The sequence below is a fragment of the Salmo trutta genome, chromosome 24 (assembly GCF_901001165.1).
Source record: "Salmo trutta chromosome 24, fSalTru1.1, whole genome shotgun sequence".
NCBI lineage: Eukaryota > Metazoa > Chordata > Actinopteri > Salmoniformes > Salmonidae > Salmo > Salmo trutta.
In genome coordinates, this window is record NC_042980.1 from 28,674,373 (window position 1) to 28,695,344 (window position 20,972).

At 43.6% G+C, this 20,972-nt stretch overlaps 1 protein-coding gene across 2 annotated transcripts in view; it reads left to right on the forward strand.

The window, feature by feature from the left end:
• Positions 1–18,209, forward strand: part of edar (ectodysplasin A receptor) — a 41,628-nt gene extending 23,419 nt beyond the window's left edge. For both annotated transcript variants that reach the window (XM_029711726.1, XM_029711727.1), the window contains exons 3-11: positions 3,784–3,906; positions 6,552–6,733; positions 7,692–7,777; positions 11,337–11,528; positions 11,641–11,715; positions 15,260–15,332; positions 16,948–17,221; positions 17,340–17,400; positions 17,537–18,209. In XM_029711726.1, coding sequence (XP_029567586.1) covers positions 3,784–3,906; positions 6,552–6,733; positions 7,692–7,777; positions 11,337–11,528; positions 11,641–11,715; positions 15,260–15,332; positions 16,948–17,221; positions 17,340–17,400; positions 17,537–17,865 — 1,395 coding nt within the window. In that variant the 3' untranslated portion in view covers positions 17,866–18,209. The remainder of the gene's footprint in view (positions 1–3,783; positions 3,907–6,551; positions 6,734–7,691; positions 7,778–11,336; positions 11,529–11,640; positions 11,716–15,259; positions 15,333–16,947; positions 17,222–17,339; positions 17,401–17,536) is intronic.
• Positions 18,210–20,972: the final 2,763 nt, after the last annotated feature.

A 20,972-nucleotide genomic window follows, 5' to 3' on the forward strand; every position in this document is an offset into this window, starting at 1 on the left:
AAATAATTACTTTTTACTCCACACATTTTCCCTGACACCCAAAAGTACAAAAGTTACATTTTGAATGTGTAAGGCTTGGGCGTAGTGGGTGAGGAATCAAGCGCAGGAAGCAGCGATTACAGGGTAGTGGCTTTTAATGAGCACAACGGCGAAACACAATCCACCCCAACAGCGATCCAGAGCGCACACAAAACAAAGTGCCCCAAACACAGGGGACAGAAAACAGTTGGGGCAAAACCACGCACTAGAGCATAAACACAATCAGCGTGAACACAAGCCAAAATACAGAGAAACAATCCCGCACAAAGAGCAGGCGGGCCTACTGGCTAATATAGCCCCGCTAATCAGCCCAACACAGAACAGGTGCAAACAATAACGGAAAGGGGGAAAACAAAAGGGAATCAGTGGCAGCTAGTAGGCCGGTGACGACGACCACCGAGCGCCACCCGAGCAGGAGGGGGCGCCACCTTCGGTGGGAGTCGTGACAGAATGCTTAGCAGGACAGGATAATTGTCAAATTCACACACTTATCAAGAGAACTTCCCTGGTCATCCCTACTGCCTCTGATCTGGAGGACTCATTAGACACTCATGCTTCGTTTGTAAATTATGTTTGAATTTTGGAGTGTGCCACTGGCTATCTGTTAATAAAAAAATGTAAAAAATGATGCCGTCTGGTTTGCGTAACATAAGGAATTTTAAATGATTTATACTTTTACTTTTGATTCTTAAGTATATTTGAGCAATTACATTCACTTTTGATACTTACTCTATATTTAAAACCAAATACTTTAAGACTCAAGTAGTATTTTACTGGGTGACTTTCACTTTTACTTGAGCCATTTTCTATTAAGGTTTCTTTACTTTACTCAGGTATGACAATTGGGAACTTTTTCCACCACTGCAAACAGTAACTGGTTTCATTTCAGTCTCCATGTGTTTGAACAGCAGTGTGTAACTTGTTGTTGTGTTTAGAAAAGGAAATTCTTGACCGTGAGCTGGAGAGAGCTGAGTGTGTGCTTGTTTTATTTGGGGGTTCTGATGGATGGATCTGGACAGCAAATCTGTGTGAGGAGAACAGCCAACGGAACACACACACACAAACACACACACACAAACACACACACACACAAAGAGCCAGGCAGGCAGGTAGCTAATGGTAAGTAAGTTACTGTATATAATGTTACAGTACACCTATTGTAATTTAAATACAGTATCAAAGCAAGCACTGTGTAATGACACATGGTACAATACCGTAAAATGGACTCCATTGTACTGTAAAGCGTAAAGGCTACAGCACCCCCAACCCAAAACATCTAGATAGCCATGGTTGAAGGGATTGGGGTTTGTATTTGACTATAATTGCATGGGATTGGTGCAAGCAGTTTGGCTGCTAGGTCATGTGTTTCCACAGTACAGCATATCAATTCATATTTGGTGTTTTATATCACTTCAATTTCTAGAGGCCTAACAAAGGCTTCCAAACTGGCAGAGACTACAGGGCAAAACAGACCAAAAGGATATGGCAAAATACTTAACCATTAACAGTTTAAGACTTGCTACTGCTCCAGTCTGTCCCTTATATATTTTAAATTGATGGGGCACTACTACCACATACCAGTTAAATCGGTACAGCATTCTCACTAACGGGTGCAACAAATATGCAGGTTGACATTTATTGTCATGAGTCTTTTAGGAGCGATTTACCATTATATTGTAAAAATTCATATATGCAAAAATGTGCTTTTTGGTCTTAATTTAAGGTTATGGTTAAGCATTAGGGTTAGCAGTGTGGTTAAGGTTAAGGTTAGTTTTAAAATCAGATTTTATGACTTTGTGGCTATGCCAGCTAGTGACCACTCTGCAGAGCTGCCTCCAGAACAAGATTCATGACGAAAAACGCAAACCTGCAACAAATATAGCCTGTTACAAGGCATGCCTCAAAATATGTTAATGAGTCAGAAACAACAAGACCATGCAGCCACTAGTGGTCAAAAGGCTTTTGGCTCCAAAAAGATGGTACGGTACTGTATTCTGTGGGATGGAATTACAGTACCATTTGGAATACAGCAATTATTCTCCTGCCCACAAAATGTTCCCACAATGCAATATAATTTCATGTATGCTGCAGTAAAACGTTTCACAGTATTTTACTGTTGATAATACTCCCAATTACCATATACATTCCAGTTCTCCTTTACAGTGCACGAACAAATGCCCACCAAACACACACACTTCAGCCACTCGATAAATCAATTATATGCACATTTAAACAACTATGGTCAGTCCCTAAGTTCACTCTGACACCCAGCGATTGCGGTTTGGTTAGTATGTTATTGTGTGGGTTGGATGGTGGGAGAGATAGTGATGTAACATTCTCTCACTGGCTGACAGATTTAGGGCTACATTAATGACAACCGCTTGATTGGTCTCTGAAAGGTTCCCGAGGGGATTAATATAGTCTCAATGATTTTAATTAGAGTTATTGAAAGCTGTAGTAAAACAAAGTCTACAAGCATAAAGAATCCTGTAGTGAGTTGAAGCAGAACAAAAAGATGAATCCTACCCCTTACACTCGTAGAAATGGGCCTATATGGAGGGGCCGATTTGAATTGTTTCTAACTGAAGGACTATAAAAAGCATATGCATGACCATGTTACCAAAACTTGAGATTATGGGGAAATTATCAGACCAAAGTTGAGGACACAACAAGCTCACCTGACACAAGACTGAATCCAAACATTACATCGTTGATTTGATGTGCATTTTACATTGTGTTTTTCACAGCATTTGTCAATAACGAAATCTGAAAACACTTTGGATAAATTCAATAACATAAAAATATTCATTGAAATTTGGTGCAAAATAAGAAAAAAACAAGGATTTGAGTGAGAGGTCTAACTGGTGTCACCAAGTGGCAACACATCTCCAAACTGCACAGCTCCTAAATCATTTCAATGCACTTTTATGACTCAAGGAAAGAGCCTTCAACTATAAGGTGCTTTTTTGAGCTCTCCTAGCTTTGCCATTGAGGAACTGAAGCAAGCACAAAATATGATCTTACAGTGTTAGGCTTTCAAAAGGCACTTCAGATAAACAGATTGTAATTTTGGTGCGCATAGAATGGGATCATGAGTGCATTCAAGTGCGTGTCCTGCTGTTAACTGTCTTCACAATATGACAAACAGCCTCACTCTGTTCAGGACAACCCAGAGTATAACACATGTCATCCTTGTAACTGTGGATCAAATATAGAAATCCTAAACATTGATACTGTAAATGACATGAGTTTTGACATGAAGTGCACATTTAGACTCATGGGTTTGTGGTTTGCTTGTATGACATCAAAGCAGTATTTATTATAATTCTCAACGTCTCATCTGTCAGAACACAATGACTCCTCTCAATTTACAGCATTTCTCTCACCGAGGCGACAATAAATGTGCAAAAGCAGCCCAATTAGTGGGAGGGATGGGTGCATCTTCTTGTCGAGCACGGTGCTCAAGTTTATAACGGCTGTCGGTCAAAACCCATACAGCGCTATGAAGTGGAGAACCCTGAGCTCTGACGTCATGTATAAAATGTCACTGTACAACAGATGCGTTCCAATTTAGGCGATTATCAATAACAAAATATTCCATTTTCAACCTGCATATGACTGCATATGACAGGGGCTGTGAGAGGAAAGGACTACCGTATAAACAACAACCTGAATAAAAAATAAATTTAAGTTTGACTCTTTGCACGCTTTCATATTTTAACTCTCCCCCCCTCTCTCTCTCAGGTGTCCTGTCCTCCCTGTCTCAGGTCAGAGTACAGTAGTTGTGGAGAGTTTGAGTTCTACAACCAGACCTTCAGTAGCTGCCGGCCATGCCCCCCATGCCAGCCTGGACAGGAGCCCCACATGGTGAGACACATACACACACTTTCCCTGTGGTGAAATTACTTGTGTCCGTATCGTGTGAACCCTGACCCCTGCTACCTACCTCCCAGCCATACTTATCACAGGTATCAAGGTAAGACCCAGATGCAGAACGTGTCGAAGTAACAATGTTTATTACAGAAACAGGGGCAAAGGTACAGGACGGCAGGCAGGGTCTGGGGCAGGCAGAGTGGCCAGGTGGATGAGTACAGGGTCAGGACAGGCAAGGGTCAAAAACCAGGAGGATGAGAAAACAGAGACTGGGGAAAAGCAGGAGCTGAGACAAAACCGCTGGTTGGCTTGACAAACAAGACGAACTGGCAACAGACAAACAGAGAACCCAGGTATAAATACACAGGGGATAATGGGGAAGATGGGCGACACCTGGAGGGGAGTGGAGACAATCACAAAGACAGGTGAAACAGATCAGGGTGTGACAATACTCTCTAGTCTGCCTGTCTGCTCAGACCACCCAGGTAGTTTACTTGACTCACTGGTATACACACAGGTACATATATGTATGATCTTAATTTGAGCCAATTTTCTACAGCAGGAAAATAACCCTGCAGCAACAGGAAACATTTTTGTAGGGGTTGATACTTTTTTCATTAGGGCAAATAAAGTCTGACATTTCAAATGGGATATTAGAAACTTTAGAAGCCTTTTTAAAACTCAAATAAACTAGAAGTTTGCATTTCCAAGTTTGCATTCTCTGCAACAAAAGAGCCTACATCTGTACACCTCCCAGCTTAGAGAGAGTTACCACCTAAATCCCAGTACTGTAAGCCTGTTCAGATTCATAAAGGGGAATGAACAATTTTCACGGTTTGTCACACCATTCTGATTTTTTTCCAAATATTGAAGCCCCGTGGGTAGGAATGGTACAGTAGTCTGTCAGTAACCATGAGTCATCAGTCCCCCGGTCAAACCAAAAAGCACAGCAGACAGCACCTCACTGGGCCTTAATATGGAGGAGACACACCTCATACACACGCGCACACACACACACACACACACACACACACACACACACACACACACACACACACACACACACACACACCTATAGACTACTTCACACAACTACACAGAACAACTCCAACAGGAACACGCCTTTTCCTCTTAATCTAAACAACAATCCTAACACATATCTAACTGTTTGAATAGTCCGTTGTTCATTAACCTTCTAAGGTTAAGTGATAGTTATTCAACTCTCCTATCTAATTACAGAAAATGACTATAATGTGACCTTGACAAGTAAGCCTATCATTGCTCATGCTTGTCTATTTGTGTAAGGACTTATCAAACAGAGCACCAACATCATAACTAACCAGGCATTCAGCTCTGTTCTCATCTCTCATCTGTGATCAGTAGTAGTATTTAGTCTGTAATCTAGCCCTGTGCTTTCCCTCTGCCTCCGTGTAATCACTGGGATAATCTACACCCACCTGAGAACCCCCCCCCCCCCCCCCCCCCCCCCCCCCACACACACACACACACACACACACACACATCAAACAGAACTCTTTCAACTCCCACACAGACCTGCTGTGATCTGATAGATCATTTTACTGCAGTGATACACACTGGTTTACCACAACTATGGAGACTGGAAATCAATTTGATCTGGAGAAGGTTTATATGAACCAACAGAAGTAAAGTGAGCCAGGAGATCTGACAGTGAGTTGATCCATCCTGACAGAATCCTACTGATCATTTAATCCACTTTTTATCACATGTCACAGTGGATATATTGGACAAGCCAATAAAGTCGAAGTTGAAGTGAATATAGTGTTTCTGTAGTCTGTAGGACAGGCAGCAGCTTGGCGTCAAGATGGAGATGATTTAACCGTTTTAATAAAGATACGTCAGACTCCTGTCTGTCTGTCAGACCGTGTAGAGTATTGGTTGTTGTCACAGATCCCCCCCTGAGAGTAGTGCATCAGTCTGGGACATCCTCATTCTATACTAGAACATACATTTCCACTTCCTCGCCACATCTACTAGGCTATACACAGGCACACACTCACTCACTCACTCACTCACTCACTCACTCACTCACTCACTCACACACACACACACACACACACACACACACACACACACACACACACACTACAGATGTAGGATCTTTAACTTGAGCCAGTTTGCTACAGCAGGAAAATAATCCTGCAGCAGCAGGAAATTTTAAATATTATGTGGATTTTAATTAATGGACATTTTTGTGGTGGTTGATGCATCTTTCGTGTGGAAATTACAAACTTTCATAAACCTTTTTAAAACTCAAATACCCCATACATTTTACATTTCCTGAATTGCAAATTATCCTGCAACAGGGTGATCAAATGAAGATCCTACATCTGTAGACAAACGACACAAAGATCAGTTCAGAATGACTCATGTCCTGTTCTTGTTAGCGATCACATTTCACGTCTTTAGTCTCAGACTCAGACTGTCAGATCTAGGCTGGGCTCGGCAGAACACAGAAGGCAGCATTAGTATATACACTAACACACTGGTCTATGAACAGCACCTCTCGTTTCAAGTGCAGTGTATGTGTGTGTATGTGTATGTGAGCACAACACATGCATAACACATGTCTAACATTGTTTATGTGTGTTTTGTTGCAGAACTGTGGCTATGGGACTAAGGATGAGGACTTTGTGTGTGTGTCTTGTCCGGCGGGGAAGTACTCAAAGGGGAAGTATGAGATCTGCAGGAGACATAAGGACTGTGAAGGTCTGTACCGCGCTACAGTACTCACACCTGGGACACCAGACAGTGACGCAGACTGTGGACCCTGCTTACCTGGGTATGTACTCATACAGACACACACATATATACACACACACACAAGCCTACACACTCTCACTATCAGAGTGTCATTGATAAGACAGGACCACCCCATAGGACATTTCTCCCGCACAACTCCCATATCACACACACAGCCTAGTCTAACCCTCCATTGGCCACGCTACCAGCCTCAATTACCCAGCTGCCATCTGGTCACCCACCAACATGGATGCAGGATAAGATATAAACTGTTACAGGACTGACTTAAAGGTCTGATCTCTCTCTCTCTCTCTCTCTCTCTCTTTCTCTTTTCCCCCCCTCCCTTCCACCATATGATATCATTCAGTGACTGGACCACCTCAAAGGCATTCTCTGGTTTCAATTGAGTTTAAAGTCAATATACAGACTGGAGTGTTTTAGCATAACATTACTGGCTGCTTTAATAGATACTCTCTTTCAGCTGTACTGTATTGGGGGCAGGGATACTGAACACTGTCTGACTGCTGCTGTGATGGAATCTAAATACTCACCAAACTCCTCTAAGTAAAATGGTTTTATTAATCTCACGTTTAATGCTTTGTCGGCGCTCTAACCTGGAGATCGGGTGTTGGTGTTTGATTGAATTTGGTTTAATAGTCATCTCTGATTAATGACAGCCTCTCTGCCCTAGAGGCCTAGAGGACGCCACGCTCTGAAGCAGCTTCCCTTCTCGTCCTCTGTCACAGCTCAGGGCTATATAATAGGCTATATAATACCTTATCTAACCTAATGGTATACAGTATCACTCCTTCCCCTCTGGGCATCAATACAGCAGTCAGTTCAGCCTTTTCACCTCAGCTATTATCGAGACACTTCTCCTGTCAAATACGTACATATTCACACCATATCTTAACATCTATCTGTATATAAGAAGCCAATACTAGGTACTGTATCAGTATTGTTCTCTGAAGGTTCTCTCTGTGTTTCCTTTCTGTCAGGTATTACATCCAGGAGAACCGGCCCAGGAACCTGTATGGGATGGTCTGTCACTCGTGTCAGAACGCACCGCGCAACACCAAAGAGTGTACGTCCTACTATACTTTACTACTTCTACAACACAGAACCACTGTATTACAGAACCACGGTCAGAGAGGGACGGGGAGCGATCACTGTAAGGTCAGGCGAGTGAAGACTGTGACCAGTTAATGAACACAGACAGACAGAGCACAGGGCGAGGCAGCAGGATGTTAACTCGTCAGCGTCTGGAACGGCTTCCTCATGGTAATGCTCAAACCCAGGAATTGTTTTTGTGTCCGTCGCTCAAACCAACACTCACTGGCACATTGTTTTGACCGGAAATTAATATATATGTTATTGTGTAATTTGAATGACTGTGTTTTGAAATATGAAAACCTCAAACAGATTGGAAGCTGCTATGAGGAGGAGGGAAGAGAGAGAGGGAAGGAGGGAGGAGGACAGATGAGTGTATACCAACAAACACAAACGTTTTAACAAGTGTCTAATTGTTTCTTCCAACCAGGGAGTGAGTTAGGGAGGAAGAGAGGGAGGGAGTGAATGAGTGAGGGTGCATTTTAATTAACTGTTTTAAATGAAGTCTTGAAATATGTAGCTGAAGCATAGAGTTACTAGCTCAGGGTCAAGACAGGCTAGCACTCGCCAAGTAATCTGTCAATTGCTCCGGCTTCCAGCTCAGTGTGTGTGTGTGTGTGTGTGTGTGTGTGTGTTACCGCTGCGCCCAGGTAGCTCCCAGCATGGTGCGGTGTGATAATTAAAAAGTTTAGAGGGCATGAAAAAGATGATTAACATGTTTCCACATGCACTGGGTCTTCTCTTCAACAGCAGCCTGTCATACCACCTCTCCAGGCTCTATACATATCTATACCACCGCTGTCTGGCCTCTGTTTACCACCATCTACTGTAACAGACTGGCTTTAAACTTTGAACCCAGGTTTGTCTAATGTAACTGCAGCAGTCTCATACAATGATAGACCTCGTCAGTCTGATCTGATCAGTCAATAAATAAAGTCTGAATAAAGCATAAAGATGTCCAAAAGCTTTAGGTTGAAAGCCTTGGTCTATTCTGATGTCTGTCTGTAAGGTTGAAAGCCTTGGTCTATTCTGATGTCTGTTTGTAGGGTTGAAAGCCTTGGTCTATTCTGATGTCTGTTTGTAGGGTTGAAAGCCTTGGTCTATTCTGATGTCTGTTTGTAGGGTTGAAAGCCTTGGTCTATTCTGATGTCTGTTTGTAGGGTTGAAAGCCTTGGTCTATTCTGATGTCTGTTTGTAGGGTTGAAAGCCTTGGTCTATTCTGATGTCTGTTTGTAGGGTTGAAAGCCTTGGTCTATTCTGATGTCTGTTTGTAGGGTTGAAAGCCTTGGTCTATTCTAATGTCTATTTGTAGGGTTGAAAGCCTTGGTCTATTCTGATGTCTGTTTGTAGGGTTGAAAGCCTTGGTCTATTCTGATGTCTGTTTGTAGCGTTGAAAGCCTTGGTCTATTCTGATGTCTGTTTGTAGGGCTGAAAGCCTTGGTCTATTCTGATGTCTCACTGTAGGAACAACCTGGTCTCAGAGCATTTTGTATTATTCTGTACGTAAATCCGAGACACTCCATTTAGTATGATATGTTACGTTTCATATAGTTTGTGTTAATTTGTGGAAGTCCATCATGATATGTTTACGAATTACAATTCATATGATGTTACAAATTTGCTAAACGTACAATATGTTACGAATTTGTTAAATGTATGATATGTTACAAATTGAGATTGATGATGAGATTTGAACAAGAAACCTTTGGGATGATAGTAATATGCGTTATACCCTCCTTTCATTTTTGCCTTAAGTAACCTTCTATCACCATAACAAACGTAACATTTAGTAATTTGAGTATCCCGGCTTTACATTTACTATGTTACGTCTAGACTATGAGACCAGTCTAGTAGGAAAGCCTTGGTCTATTCTGATGTCTCCCTGTAGGAAAACTGACGAGAGAGAGAGAGAGAGAGAGAGAGAGAGAGAGAGAGAGAGAGAGACACAGAGAGAGAGAGGGAAGGAAGGAGAGATAGAGAGAGAAAGAGAGAGAGACAGAGAGAGACAGAGGGAAGGAAGGAGAGATAGAGAGAGAAAGAGAGACAGAGAGAGAGAGAGAGAGAGAGAGAGAGCAGACCTTTAAGTCAGTCCTGTAACAGTTTATATCTTATCCTGCCTCCATGTTGGTGGGTGACCAGATGGCAGCTGGGTAATTGAGGCTGGTAGCGTGGCCAATGGGAGGGTTAGACTAGGCTGTGTGTGTGATATGGGAGTTGTGCGGGAGAAATGTCCTATGGGGTGGTCCTGTCTTATCAATGACACTGATAGTGAGAGTATGTAGGCTTGTGTGTGTGTATATATGTGTGTGTGAGAGAGAGAGACGCTGAAGACTATTCTGTAGGGTATAAAGGTTGACGGGGTGAGAGTGTTGTAGACTAAATCAAATCATCCAATCAAATTGCTTCGTAAACAACAGGTGTGGTGGACTAACAGTGAAATGCTTACAGTGAAAGACCCTTCCCAACAATGCAGAGAGAAAGAAAATAGAGAAATAATAAAGTAATAATAGAGACACAATGAGTAATGATAACCTGGCTATATACAACGGGTATCATTACTGAGTCCATGTGCAAGGATACAAGGTAATGGAGGTAGGTATACAGTATACTGTACATATAACTAGGAATAAGGTGACAGATGGTTAACAGTAGCAGCAGCGTAGTAGTTATTTATTTAACTAACCGGGTAGTTATTTATTTAACTAACCGGGTAGTTATTTATTTAACTAACTATTTATCAGTCTTATAGCTTGGGGGTAGAATCTGTTCAGGGTTCTGTTGGTTCCAGACTTGGAACACCGGTACCGCTTGCCGTGCGGTAGCAGAGAGATCAGTCTATTACTTGGGTGGCTGGAGTCTGTAACAATTTTTAGGGCCTTCCTCTGACACTGCCTGGTATAGAGGTCCTGGATGGCAGGAAGCTAGGCCCCAGTGATGTACTCTCTGTAGTGCCTTGCGGTCAGATGCCGAGCAGTTGCCATAATAAGCAGTGATGCAACCAGTCAGGATACTCTCAATGATGCAGCTGTATAACTTTTTGAGGATCTGAGGGGCTATGCCAAATCTTTTCAGCTTCCTGAGGGGGAAGAGGCGTTGTCATGCCCTTTTCACAACTACGTTGGTGTGTTTGGACCATGATAGATCCTTAGTGATGTGAACACTCTCGACCTGCTCCACTACAGCCCCGTCGATGTGAATGGGGGCGTGCTCGGCCCTCCGTTTTCTATAGTCCACGATCAGCTCCTTGGTCTTGCTGACACTGAGGGAGAGGTTGTTGTCCTGGCACCACACTGCCAGGTCTCTGACCTCCTCCCTATAGGCTGTCTCATCATCAGTGATCAGGCCTACCATCATCGTTTTGTCGGTAAACTTCACCCACGCAGTCGTGGGTGAACAGGGAGTACAGGACGGGACTAAGCACGCACCCCTGAGGGGTAAGGCATCATGAGGGACATGGCTTCCCTTAGATGAATTACCTGTGTAGTAACTATGTAGTATCTGTGTATTAACTGTGTAGTATCTGTGTGTTCCAGGCATGCTTACCAAAGTCCCCAGTGTCTCAACCAGCAGTACCACCATGTTCCCTCACCCTCACAAAGACCCCACAGGACAGGGTCACCTAGCAACCGCTCTCATCATCGCCATGTCAACCATCTTCATCATGGCCATCGCCATCGTCCTCATCATCATGTTCTACATCCTCAAAGCCAAGCCCAGCGGACAGGGTAACAATCACACACACTCACATACACACACAGTTTCAGTTGGGTTCCCTCCCTGTGTTAAATGGGACATCAGTGTGCACAGTTACTAAACGTTCTCTCTCTCCGTGTGCAGCGTGCTGCTCAGGTCAGGTGGTGAAGGCTGTGGAGGCTCAGACCAACAAACAGGAGGACAAGAAAGATGTTCCAGGTGAGACACTACAACACAGCTAAACAAATGATACCTCAGGGAACAGAAAACCACACAACAGTCAACTAACATAATGTATAGTACCGGCTGGGGCCTCAGGCTTAATCTATAGTCTAGTCTATAACTAACATAATGTATAGTACCGGCTGGGGCCTCAGGCTTAATCTACAGTCTAGTCTATAACTAACATAATGTATAGTACCGGCTGGGGCCTCAGGCTTAATCTACAGTCTAGTCTATAACTAACATAATGTATAGTACCGGCTGGGGCCTCAGGCTTAATCTACAGTCTAGTCTATAACTAGCATAAAGGCATTCTCATACGTGGTGGCTGTCTGTCATGCCCGGTGTCTGTGGGTTTGACACTGATTGAGCGTAGCATGGTGGAATGTTTAGATTAGACTGTGGCCCTAGCTCTAGGCTGTCAGTGTTCCCCTCTCACTAACTAGAATGTTAATAACTCATTCAGGGGTTATCTACCTGACAAGAATACACCTACTGGCATCTCACATACTTTAGGCCTTCCATTTTACCTCTGGTATGGTAATAGTTATACATACAGTCCTTTAGGTTTAGAAATCAACCTGTTTAGGCTTGCAAATGAAGAATTAAACATAAGTGTTTTATTCACGAAACTGAATGTATGTTTACATGTTCTAAGTGTATAGGTGAAAGCATACTGTATGTGTGTGTTTATGTATTGGGAAAGGTGTTTGTGCGTGCATGTGTGTGTGTATTGAGTAGCTGTTTTGTAAGTCTCTATGATTGACATCTCCGGTAGAGCTGGGAACTATGAGTGTCTGTCTGAGACATCTCTGAGGCATACACCATCTAGGATGGCAGTGACAGACATTTACAGGCTTCAAACTGTGATGTGATTGCATTTGAACACTACAGTCCTGTTAATTGATTTACTTTGAAAATAATGGGACCTCTGTTCCCCTGGTTATTTTGACGATTGTTTCAGACTTTTACCCGCGTTCACGGAACTGTGTGAGAAATAACGTTTGGTAAACAAAACAAAAAAGACAACATACAGACACACACAAACATCAACGACATCACACCTGTCCAGACCCACTTCTTCTCTCCCCTATCTCCAGTACCTGCACTACTCTACACCACATGTCCTCAAATTGCAACATTTTGTTACTCTCAGTCATGCATGCTTTTTCCATTGTCTTAAAGATGGAGGATTGGTTCATTTCCAGTTTTTAAGTGTGTGTTTTTCAAGATAATTGATGAGAAGAGTATCATCCAATCCATCAGGCACAGCACCCTCATATGTGGGTCTAAGACACTGCATCTCAGTGCTAGAGGCGTCGCTATAGTACCTAGTTTGAATCCAGGCTGTATCACATCTGGCTGTGATTGGGAGACCCATAGGGCGGCGCACAATTGGCCCAGCGTCGTCCGGGTTTGGCCGGAGTAGGCCGTCATTGTAAATAAGAATTTGTTAAATAAAGGTTAAATAAAAGACAGACGGATTAAAACTAAATTTACATTGTAATACTTCTGACAGCCAACTTCTTACTCCGCCCATAACTTTTGGCTTTTATTATTGAGTCATTGTTAGTTTTACACTTAAGACGTGATATCATTGTGATGTAGAATTTGTGCATTTTGTCTCTTGTATAATACATTCTATACATTAAGCGTATATTTTCGTTAACTGTAATTTCGTTAGTTATGTTCCAATATTCCCTCCATCTTGTGCCAATATCAATTATTTTTCATTCTTGGTTCCAATAGTTCCTATTTTTTTCTAAGAGGTTGTCAGCTGGAAGGCTCTCTGCAAGGTTTTGTATGAACATCCTTTTCTGACTCAAATAGGATTCCCTCAAGAGTACTCTGATGTCCAAAAGATTTCAAATCAAAATTTCCTGATATGAAACTTTTAAGTTGCATGTATTTGAAAATATCTACATTGGTCAGTCCAAAATTGCTTTTTAATTCTGTCATGGAAATAAATGATATCCTATTACCATATCGTTTATGGTTTTTATGCCTTTAGTTTTCTATGTGGACCAATCTACCACTGCGTTCTGAAACGCTATACAAGGATCGTTCCATAGGGTTGTGTTTTAGGTAGTGTTATTGGTTCATGTAGAACCATTTTCTTCCGTATTGTTCTAGTGTTCTTAACTAGAAAGTTGTTCATGTTCTTAGCTTTATCCTTTGAAAATAGACACCTAAAAAGATTCTGGAGATGAGCATCTGCATCTTCAATATGTAGCCATTGTTCCTCTTTAGTACATTTAACCATATGTTGCAAATAAAAGCCCTGGGTAGTGAGTTGATACTATTCCATGTCTTTGGTGGAGTAATTGGTATTACCGAGAATAAATGTTAAAACTTTGGGAGTCATGCCATTCTGAAGAGGTTTATTCTGCCTGTAAGATTTATGGGGAGATTGTTCAATTTAATAGATCTGCTTTCATATTGTTGAGTAATGGGATAAAGTTATCATTATATACACTATATACACACAAATGTATGTGGACACCCCTCCAAATAAGTGGATTCGGCTATTTCAGCCACACCCATTGCGGAAAATGTCTTCCCTGCTAGAGCTACCCAGGTCAACTGTAAGTGTTGTTATTGTGAAGTGGAAAGGGCTGAGCCGTGAAGTGGTAGGCCACACAAGCTCACAGAACGGGACCGCTGAGAGCTGAAGCGCGTAGCGCGTAAAAATCATCTGTCCTCGTTTGCAACACTCACTACAGAGTTCCAAACTGACTCTGGTAGCAATGTCAGCACAAGAACTGTCAGCACAAGAACTGTTCGTCGGGAGATTCATGAAATGGGTTTCCGTGGCCAACCAGTCGCACACAAGCCTAAAATCACCATGCCAATGCCAAGCGTCGGCTGGAGTGGTGTAAAGCTCGCCGCCCTTGGACTCTGGAGCAGTGGAAACGTGTTCTCTGGAGTGATGAATCATGCTTCACCATCTGGCAGTCTGACAGACGAATCTGGGTTTGGCAAATGCCAGAAGAATGCTACCTGCCCCAATGCATAGTGCCAACTGTAAAGTTTGGTGGAGGAGGAATAATGGTCTGGGGCTGTTTTTCAGGCTTCAGGCTAGGCCCCTTAGTTCCAGTGACGACATTCTAGACGATTTTGTGCTTCCAACCTTATGGCAAAGCGAGGTCCATACAGAAATGGTTTGTCGACATCAGTGTGGAAGACCTTGACTGGCCTGCACAGAGCCTTGACCTCAACCCCATCGAACACCTTTGGGATGAATTGGAACGCCGACTGCGAGCCAGGCCTAATCGCCCAACATCAGTGCCCGACCTCAATAATGCTCGTGGCTGAACGGAAGCAAGTCCCGCAGCAACATCTAGTGAAAAACCTTCCCAGAAGAGTGGAGGCTGTTATAGCATCAAAGGGGGGACCAACTCCATATTAATGCCCGTGATTTTGGAATGAGATGTTCGAACAGATGTCCACATACTTTTGTTTGTAGTGTATTTGTTGTTTGTGTCACTTATTAAGCATCCTAATTTATATATTTTATAAATAATTTTTTTCTTTATTTCAGACAACGTTGTAATTTTCTCTGAAAAGGATGAATTCGATAAACTCAAACCCACGCCTCCGAAGACGGTGAAAAGGTAAGGTATCATAATCACCAGTTCACATGACACATCAAACACAAGCTGAACAGACAAACGCAAAAGATGTGTAATGGTTACCAATATCGCTCAGATCATGTTTTTGTCTGTCTGTATTTGTTTGTGCGTTTGAGTGTGTTTGTGTTCTTGTCTGCAAGCGTGTTTTTGTGCATGTGTGCGCGTGTGTGTGTGCGCGTGTGCGTGTGTGCGTGTGTGTGTGTGTGTGTGTGTATGTGTGTAGGGGTTGATTGGGGGCCTCAGAGACAGAGAGGCTCTTTTATCTGTTTTTCGGGATCTGCCCATAATTAGACTACCACAGGACAAGTCACTGCAGCAGAGCATCGCTGCTAGCCCTTTTAGTGGGGAGACTGTGTGTGTGTGTGTTTGTGTTTGTGTGTGCCCCCTTGTGTGGGTCATGGAAAAACTGAGGATTTTTCTGAAGCAAAGTGATTCTGATTTTGGAGGGCAAACTAGCTGAGCACAGATTGGCCCTGGAGGTGGGATGGAGAGGGGGGCGAGGAGAGATATAGAGAGAGAAATAGAGAGTTGAGGGTGGGTAGTAGAGAGAGAGGCAAAGAGAAGTGAAGAGAGATGGGGATAAATACTCTATAGCCCAGCCAAACCCTAAACCCTTCCCTCTCTGTGCTCTCCTCCCTTTCCCTCTGTCTCCTTCCCCTCTCTGTCCTCTCCTCCCTTTCCCTCTCTGTCCTTCCCCTCTCTGTCCTCTCCTCCCTTTCCCTCTGTCTCCTTCCCCTCTCTGTCCTCTCCTCCCTTTCCCTCTCTGTCCTTCCCCTCTCTGTCCTCTCCTCCCTTTCCCTCTGTCTCCTTCCCCTCTCTGTTCTCTCCTCCCTTTCCCCTCTCTCCTTCCACCCTCTCTGTTCTCTCCTCCCTTTCTTTTTGTCTGTCTGTCTGTCCCAACCCCACACTAGCAGACAATGAAGCCTTATTCTTTATGACAGACAGACAGACAGACAGACAGACAGACAGACAGACAGACAGACAGACAGACAGACAGACAGACAGACAGACAGACAGACAGACAGACAGACAGGTATAGCAAGGAGAAGATACATACACATTTATGTAAATATGGGTAGACACAGAGGATGAGTTTGTGTCATACACACAGTATCACACACATGAACATTAGCATTACATCACCTAGCCAGACTCAGCAGTGGTAAACAGTGTGGCTAGCTGCATGCCAGAGGATGTACTAACTCACCGTCTTAGCAGCCTGAGTGGGTGTAGGGTGACTACAAAACAATGCCTGTGTGTGTGTTGTGTGTGTGTGCGTGTGTGTGTGTGTGTGCGTGTGTGTGTGTGCCAGTGAAACAATGCTATTGTGTGCGTATCTCTGAGAATCTTTGTCAACAAGGTGTTTTTGGGAGAACTTCCCAGTGTTAAACACTGTTAATAGCATTCTGTGGATATGAGGCTAAATATGTAATATAAAACATGTCTATTTGCAGTATAACATTAAGGATGAAGCTACAGAACATTACCATAACGAGACACTGCAAAATATCAGCTGAAAAGGTCATGAAGGCTTACTGTTATTATGCTGACCGATTTTGAGTTTTGACAGCTCAATTTGATTTTCTCTCCTCCCCAGTGAGAATGATGCATCGTCAGAGAACGAGCAGCTGTTGAGTCGCAGTATGGACAGTGATGAAGAAGCTGCCTTGGAGAGGCAGGGGGCGGCTGATCCTAACCCCAGCCTCTGTCTCCTGAACCTGGGCAACAAGCCGGACCTCTGCCTGCTCTCTCTGGGGCTTCTCGACAGGGATAAGACTGGATCCAACCCCACCAGTCCTATCAATGCTAACAATATTAGCAATGGCAATGCTAACATCATCAATAACAACAACTACAACAAGGCTACAGGGGTGAGAGAGAACGCAGTCATTCACATCCAACTATGTACTTTTACATGTACTTTTACAATGTATTGCAATGTAATTACTTTATAACCTACTCTACCTTTCACTCTGTCTCTTCCTTCAGATTCAGAGCCGGAGGAAGAAGATCCTGGATCTGTATGCTAGAGCCTGCAGTGTGGCCGAGGGTGAGAACTCACACGTCCACGCCGGGCTTTAGCCCTATAGAACTACCCTTCAACTGTCTAGCGAAGGACACTTGTATGCTGGACTCTTGCTACAATACACACATCCCTAACCCTCCCTCTCCCTTCCTCTCCCCAGGTCTGAGTCCTACAGAACTACCGTTTGACTGTCTGGAGAAGGCCAGTCGGATGCTGAGCTCCTCCTACAGTAGCGAGGCAGCCGTGGTGAAGACCTGGAGACACCTGGCAGAGAGCTTTGGCCTGAAGAGGGATGAGATCGGAGGGATGAGTGACGGCTTGCAGCTGTTTGAAAGGATCAGTACCGCCGGCTATAGCATCCCAGACCTGCTCACCAGACTGGTGCAGATAGAGAGACTGGATGCTGTGGAGTCACTATGTTCTGATGTTCTGGGAGGAGGAGACACACACACTGTTCCTCTGTCCTCACCGCGCTGTGCAAGCGTCTGACTCCCACACACACATGAACACACGTTTATGCACAGATGCAGTACATCCATGTGCACATACCCGCAAACATACATTCACAATCAAACACCCGTAGCCCTCCACATGAAGAATGCCACTAGGCCTTCCTAGATTTCAGATCTCTCTCCTTCATCTCTCTGTCTCCCTCTGGCAATTAACTTTGCGCTGGATGCCTCAACAAAAGCTTTTTATTAAAGAAAATATAGAGATTTTATATAAATTACATTTTGTACATATTATAATATGAGATTTTGGAAAAAGGCATAATGGACCTCTTCTCTGCCAGGATCCCCGTGGCCCCAGATCCTCTCATGCCCCCCCCCCCCCCCCCCCCCAGCGGTCAGCTGCTACCGCTGGCTCTAATTGGTTGACTTGTGGCAGTCTGATCTAATAATGTTGTGGTTTACAGTCAAGACTTTCAGCACCTAATTAACCACTAAAACCAATGAACCAGTAAATACCAGATGCCAGAGACCATTAAAGAGGCTGCTTAGCTTATAGACAGACTAGGCCTTCTGCAGCCTGAGAAATGCAGGAAGACAGGACACCAGAAGACCCAGCACTGCACTACTCTATGGTCAGCCTGGCTTTGATGCTATGCTGGGTGATGCCACAGGACGACAGCCATTTTGTGCCATTCAGCACATATCAGCTAATGGTGATAAGCTCCTAGCTAAAGACGTTTCAGGAACAAGAGAACGTGTGTTTGGTTTTAATGATTTAAATGGTGGCTTTCTATACCTCCATGTATATTGTTTCTGTTGATTGACTGGGGAGGCACAATCCCATCTCTCAGTGTGTCTTCACTGCTCTGGTGTTTCAAGTTAGCCAGGGTCTGGACTCCGGTAGTGTATATGAATCATAAATGTGCATGTACAATGCTCATCATTTAGCAGGTATCCATAATGGCTTCTTTTAGTTTATCCTTGTTCATTCCAATCCAAACACAGCGTCACCGGATGACTAGTAGTTTAGGTAGGTCGCTGAATGACAGAAGATGATTGACTGTACTGTATGTACAGAACCTGGTTCTCTTACCTCAGTATCACAAAGCTCCACAGATTAGACTACAGAAACAAACTATTTTTCATGGAAACAAACGTAAGTGTATATATAACTTATTATTGTACATACTGTATGCATCAATAAAGAAGTATCAATTTAAAAGTCCATGTTTTTATTTATTTTGATGAAGATAAACAGATAACTGGATATTTTCACGGTTTAACAAAGGTTTTGTCAACAGTTATTCCAATAATAATACCACTTATTTACCCTCTTGTAGATAACATAAATGATGTCATGTTCTGCGGTCGATCAAACTATTCTGTCAAAGAAGAGGAATCTGCTGGAACAGCCAATTACCATAGATCTCAGATTACTGGAGAGATTTACACCACAGCCGGGCACTAGTGGAAATCTGGTTACTTGATATCTATTTGTGTGAAATCATGACATCAGACCTTGAAGCATCATACTAACCAGGCTCTGCCATGCTAGTCTGTCTGCCAAGATATCACACAGCCATCGTTTGTGATAAATCATGACGTCCATCTCTACTGGCCTGAGATGTGAGGTGTACAGAGAGCAGACAGTCTCCTGTGACTAGGCTGGAGGAGACGTGGATCATCAGATTACAAACAGCTCAGCTAGAGAGAATCCTCTCTACTTTGGTGTGTGTGTTTCAGGCCCACGAGGGCCAGTTATTAGGGCTTGGCTTAGTGTGATCGTAGCGAGGTGAGAGAGAGCTGGACTCCTGAGGGCAGGGAGTGCCAACAAACAGTCAAGCTTAATAGAGCTCAGCTAGTTACTGTACCTGCTAACACGCGCGCATGCGCGCGCGCACACACACACACACTTTCCACCATTACATACTTGCTTACTCTTATTCCCCAAACAGGGCTCCAGCTGGTTTCATATCTCTCATACATCCCATATCTTTATGTTTCTAGTACAGTGACATCCTATATCCTAATGTTGGTACAGTAGTATATTATATAATGAAGGCCCGTTGCTGTCTAATCGCAGAGCATGCAGGGAACAATCCAACACTGTGGATGTCATTCATTATTAATCACTGTCAGACAAATATGGGAAACAATGTATTCTCCCCAGCCAACGAAGATATGCAGCAGCATAGAGATAACTATCGGAGGGAAAACATAACCACTACAGTCATTCACCAGATATAGAGCCTTCTAGCATGCATGTTGCATAATCTAAACAAGCCTTTATCTGAAAATTAAGTACAATGGCAGACAGCTTACATTAGAAGCAAAGGCAGCAGAGGACAGGGCATCTGAGGACTAATGTGTTAAACTAGGGCTGTATCAACATCTCATTCCAAAATCAGGGGCATTAATATGGAGTTGGTCCCCCTTTGCTGCTATCACAGCCTCCACTCTTCTGAGAAGGCTTTCCACTAGATGTTGGAACATTGCTGCGGGGACTTGCTTCCATTCAGCCACAAGAGCATTAGTGAGGTCGGGCACTGATGTTGGGCGATTAGGCCTGGCTCACAGTCGGCATTGAAATTCATCCCAGAGGTGTTCGATGGGGTTGAGGTTAGTGCTCTGTGCAGGCCAGTCAAGGTCTTCCACACCGATCTCGACAAACAATTTCTGTATGGACCTCGATTTTTGCACGCTGTCATGCTGAAACAGGAAAGGGCCTTGCCCAAACTGCTGCCACAAAGTTGGAAGCACAGAATCGTCTAGAATGTCATTGTATACTGTAGCGTTAAGATTTCCCTTCACTAGAACTAAGGGACCTAGTCCGAACCATAAAAAAACAGCCAAACTTTACAGTTGGCACTACGCATTCGGGCAGGTAGAGTTCTCCTGGAGTCCGCCAAACCCAGATTCGTCCGTCGGACTGTCAGATGGTTAAGCGTGATTCATCACTCCAGAGAACATGTTTTTACTGCTCCAGAGTCCAATGGCAGCAAGCTTTACACCACTCCAGCCGATGCTTGGCATTGCACATGGTTATCTTAGGCTTGTATGCGGCTGCTCGGGCCATGGAAACCTATTTCATGAAGCTCCCGACTAACAGTTATTGTGCTGACGTTGCTTCCAGAGGCGGTATGG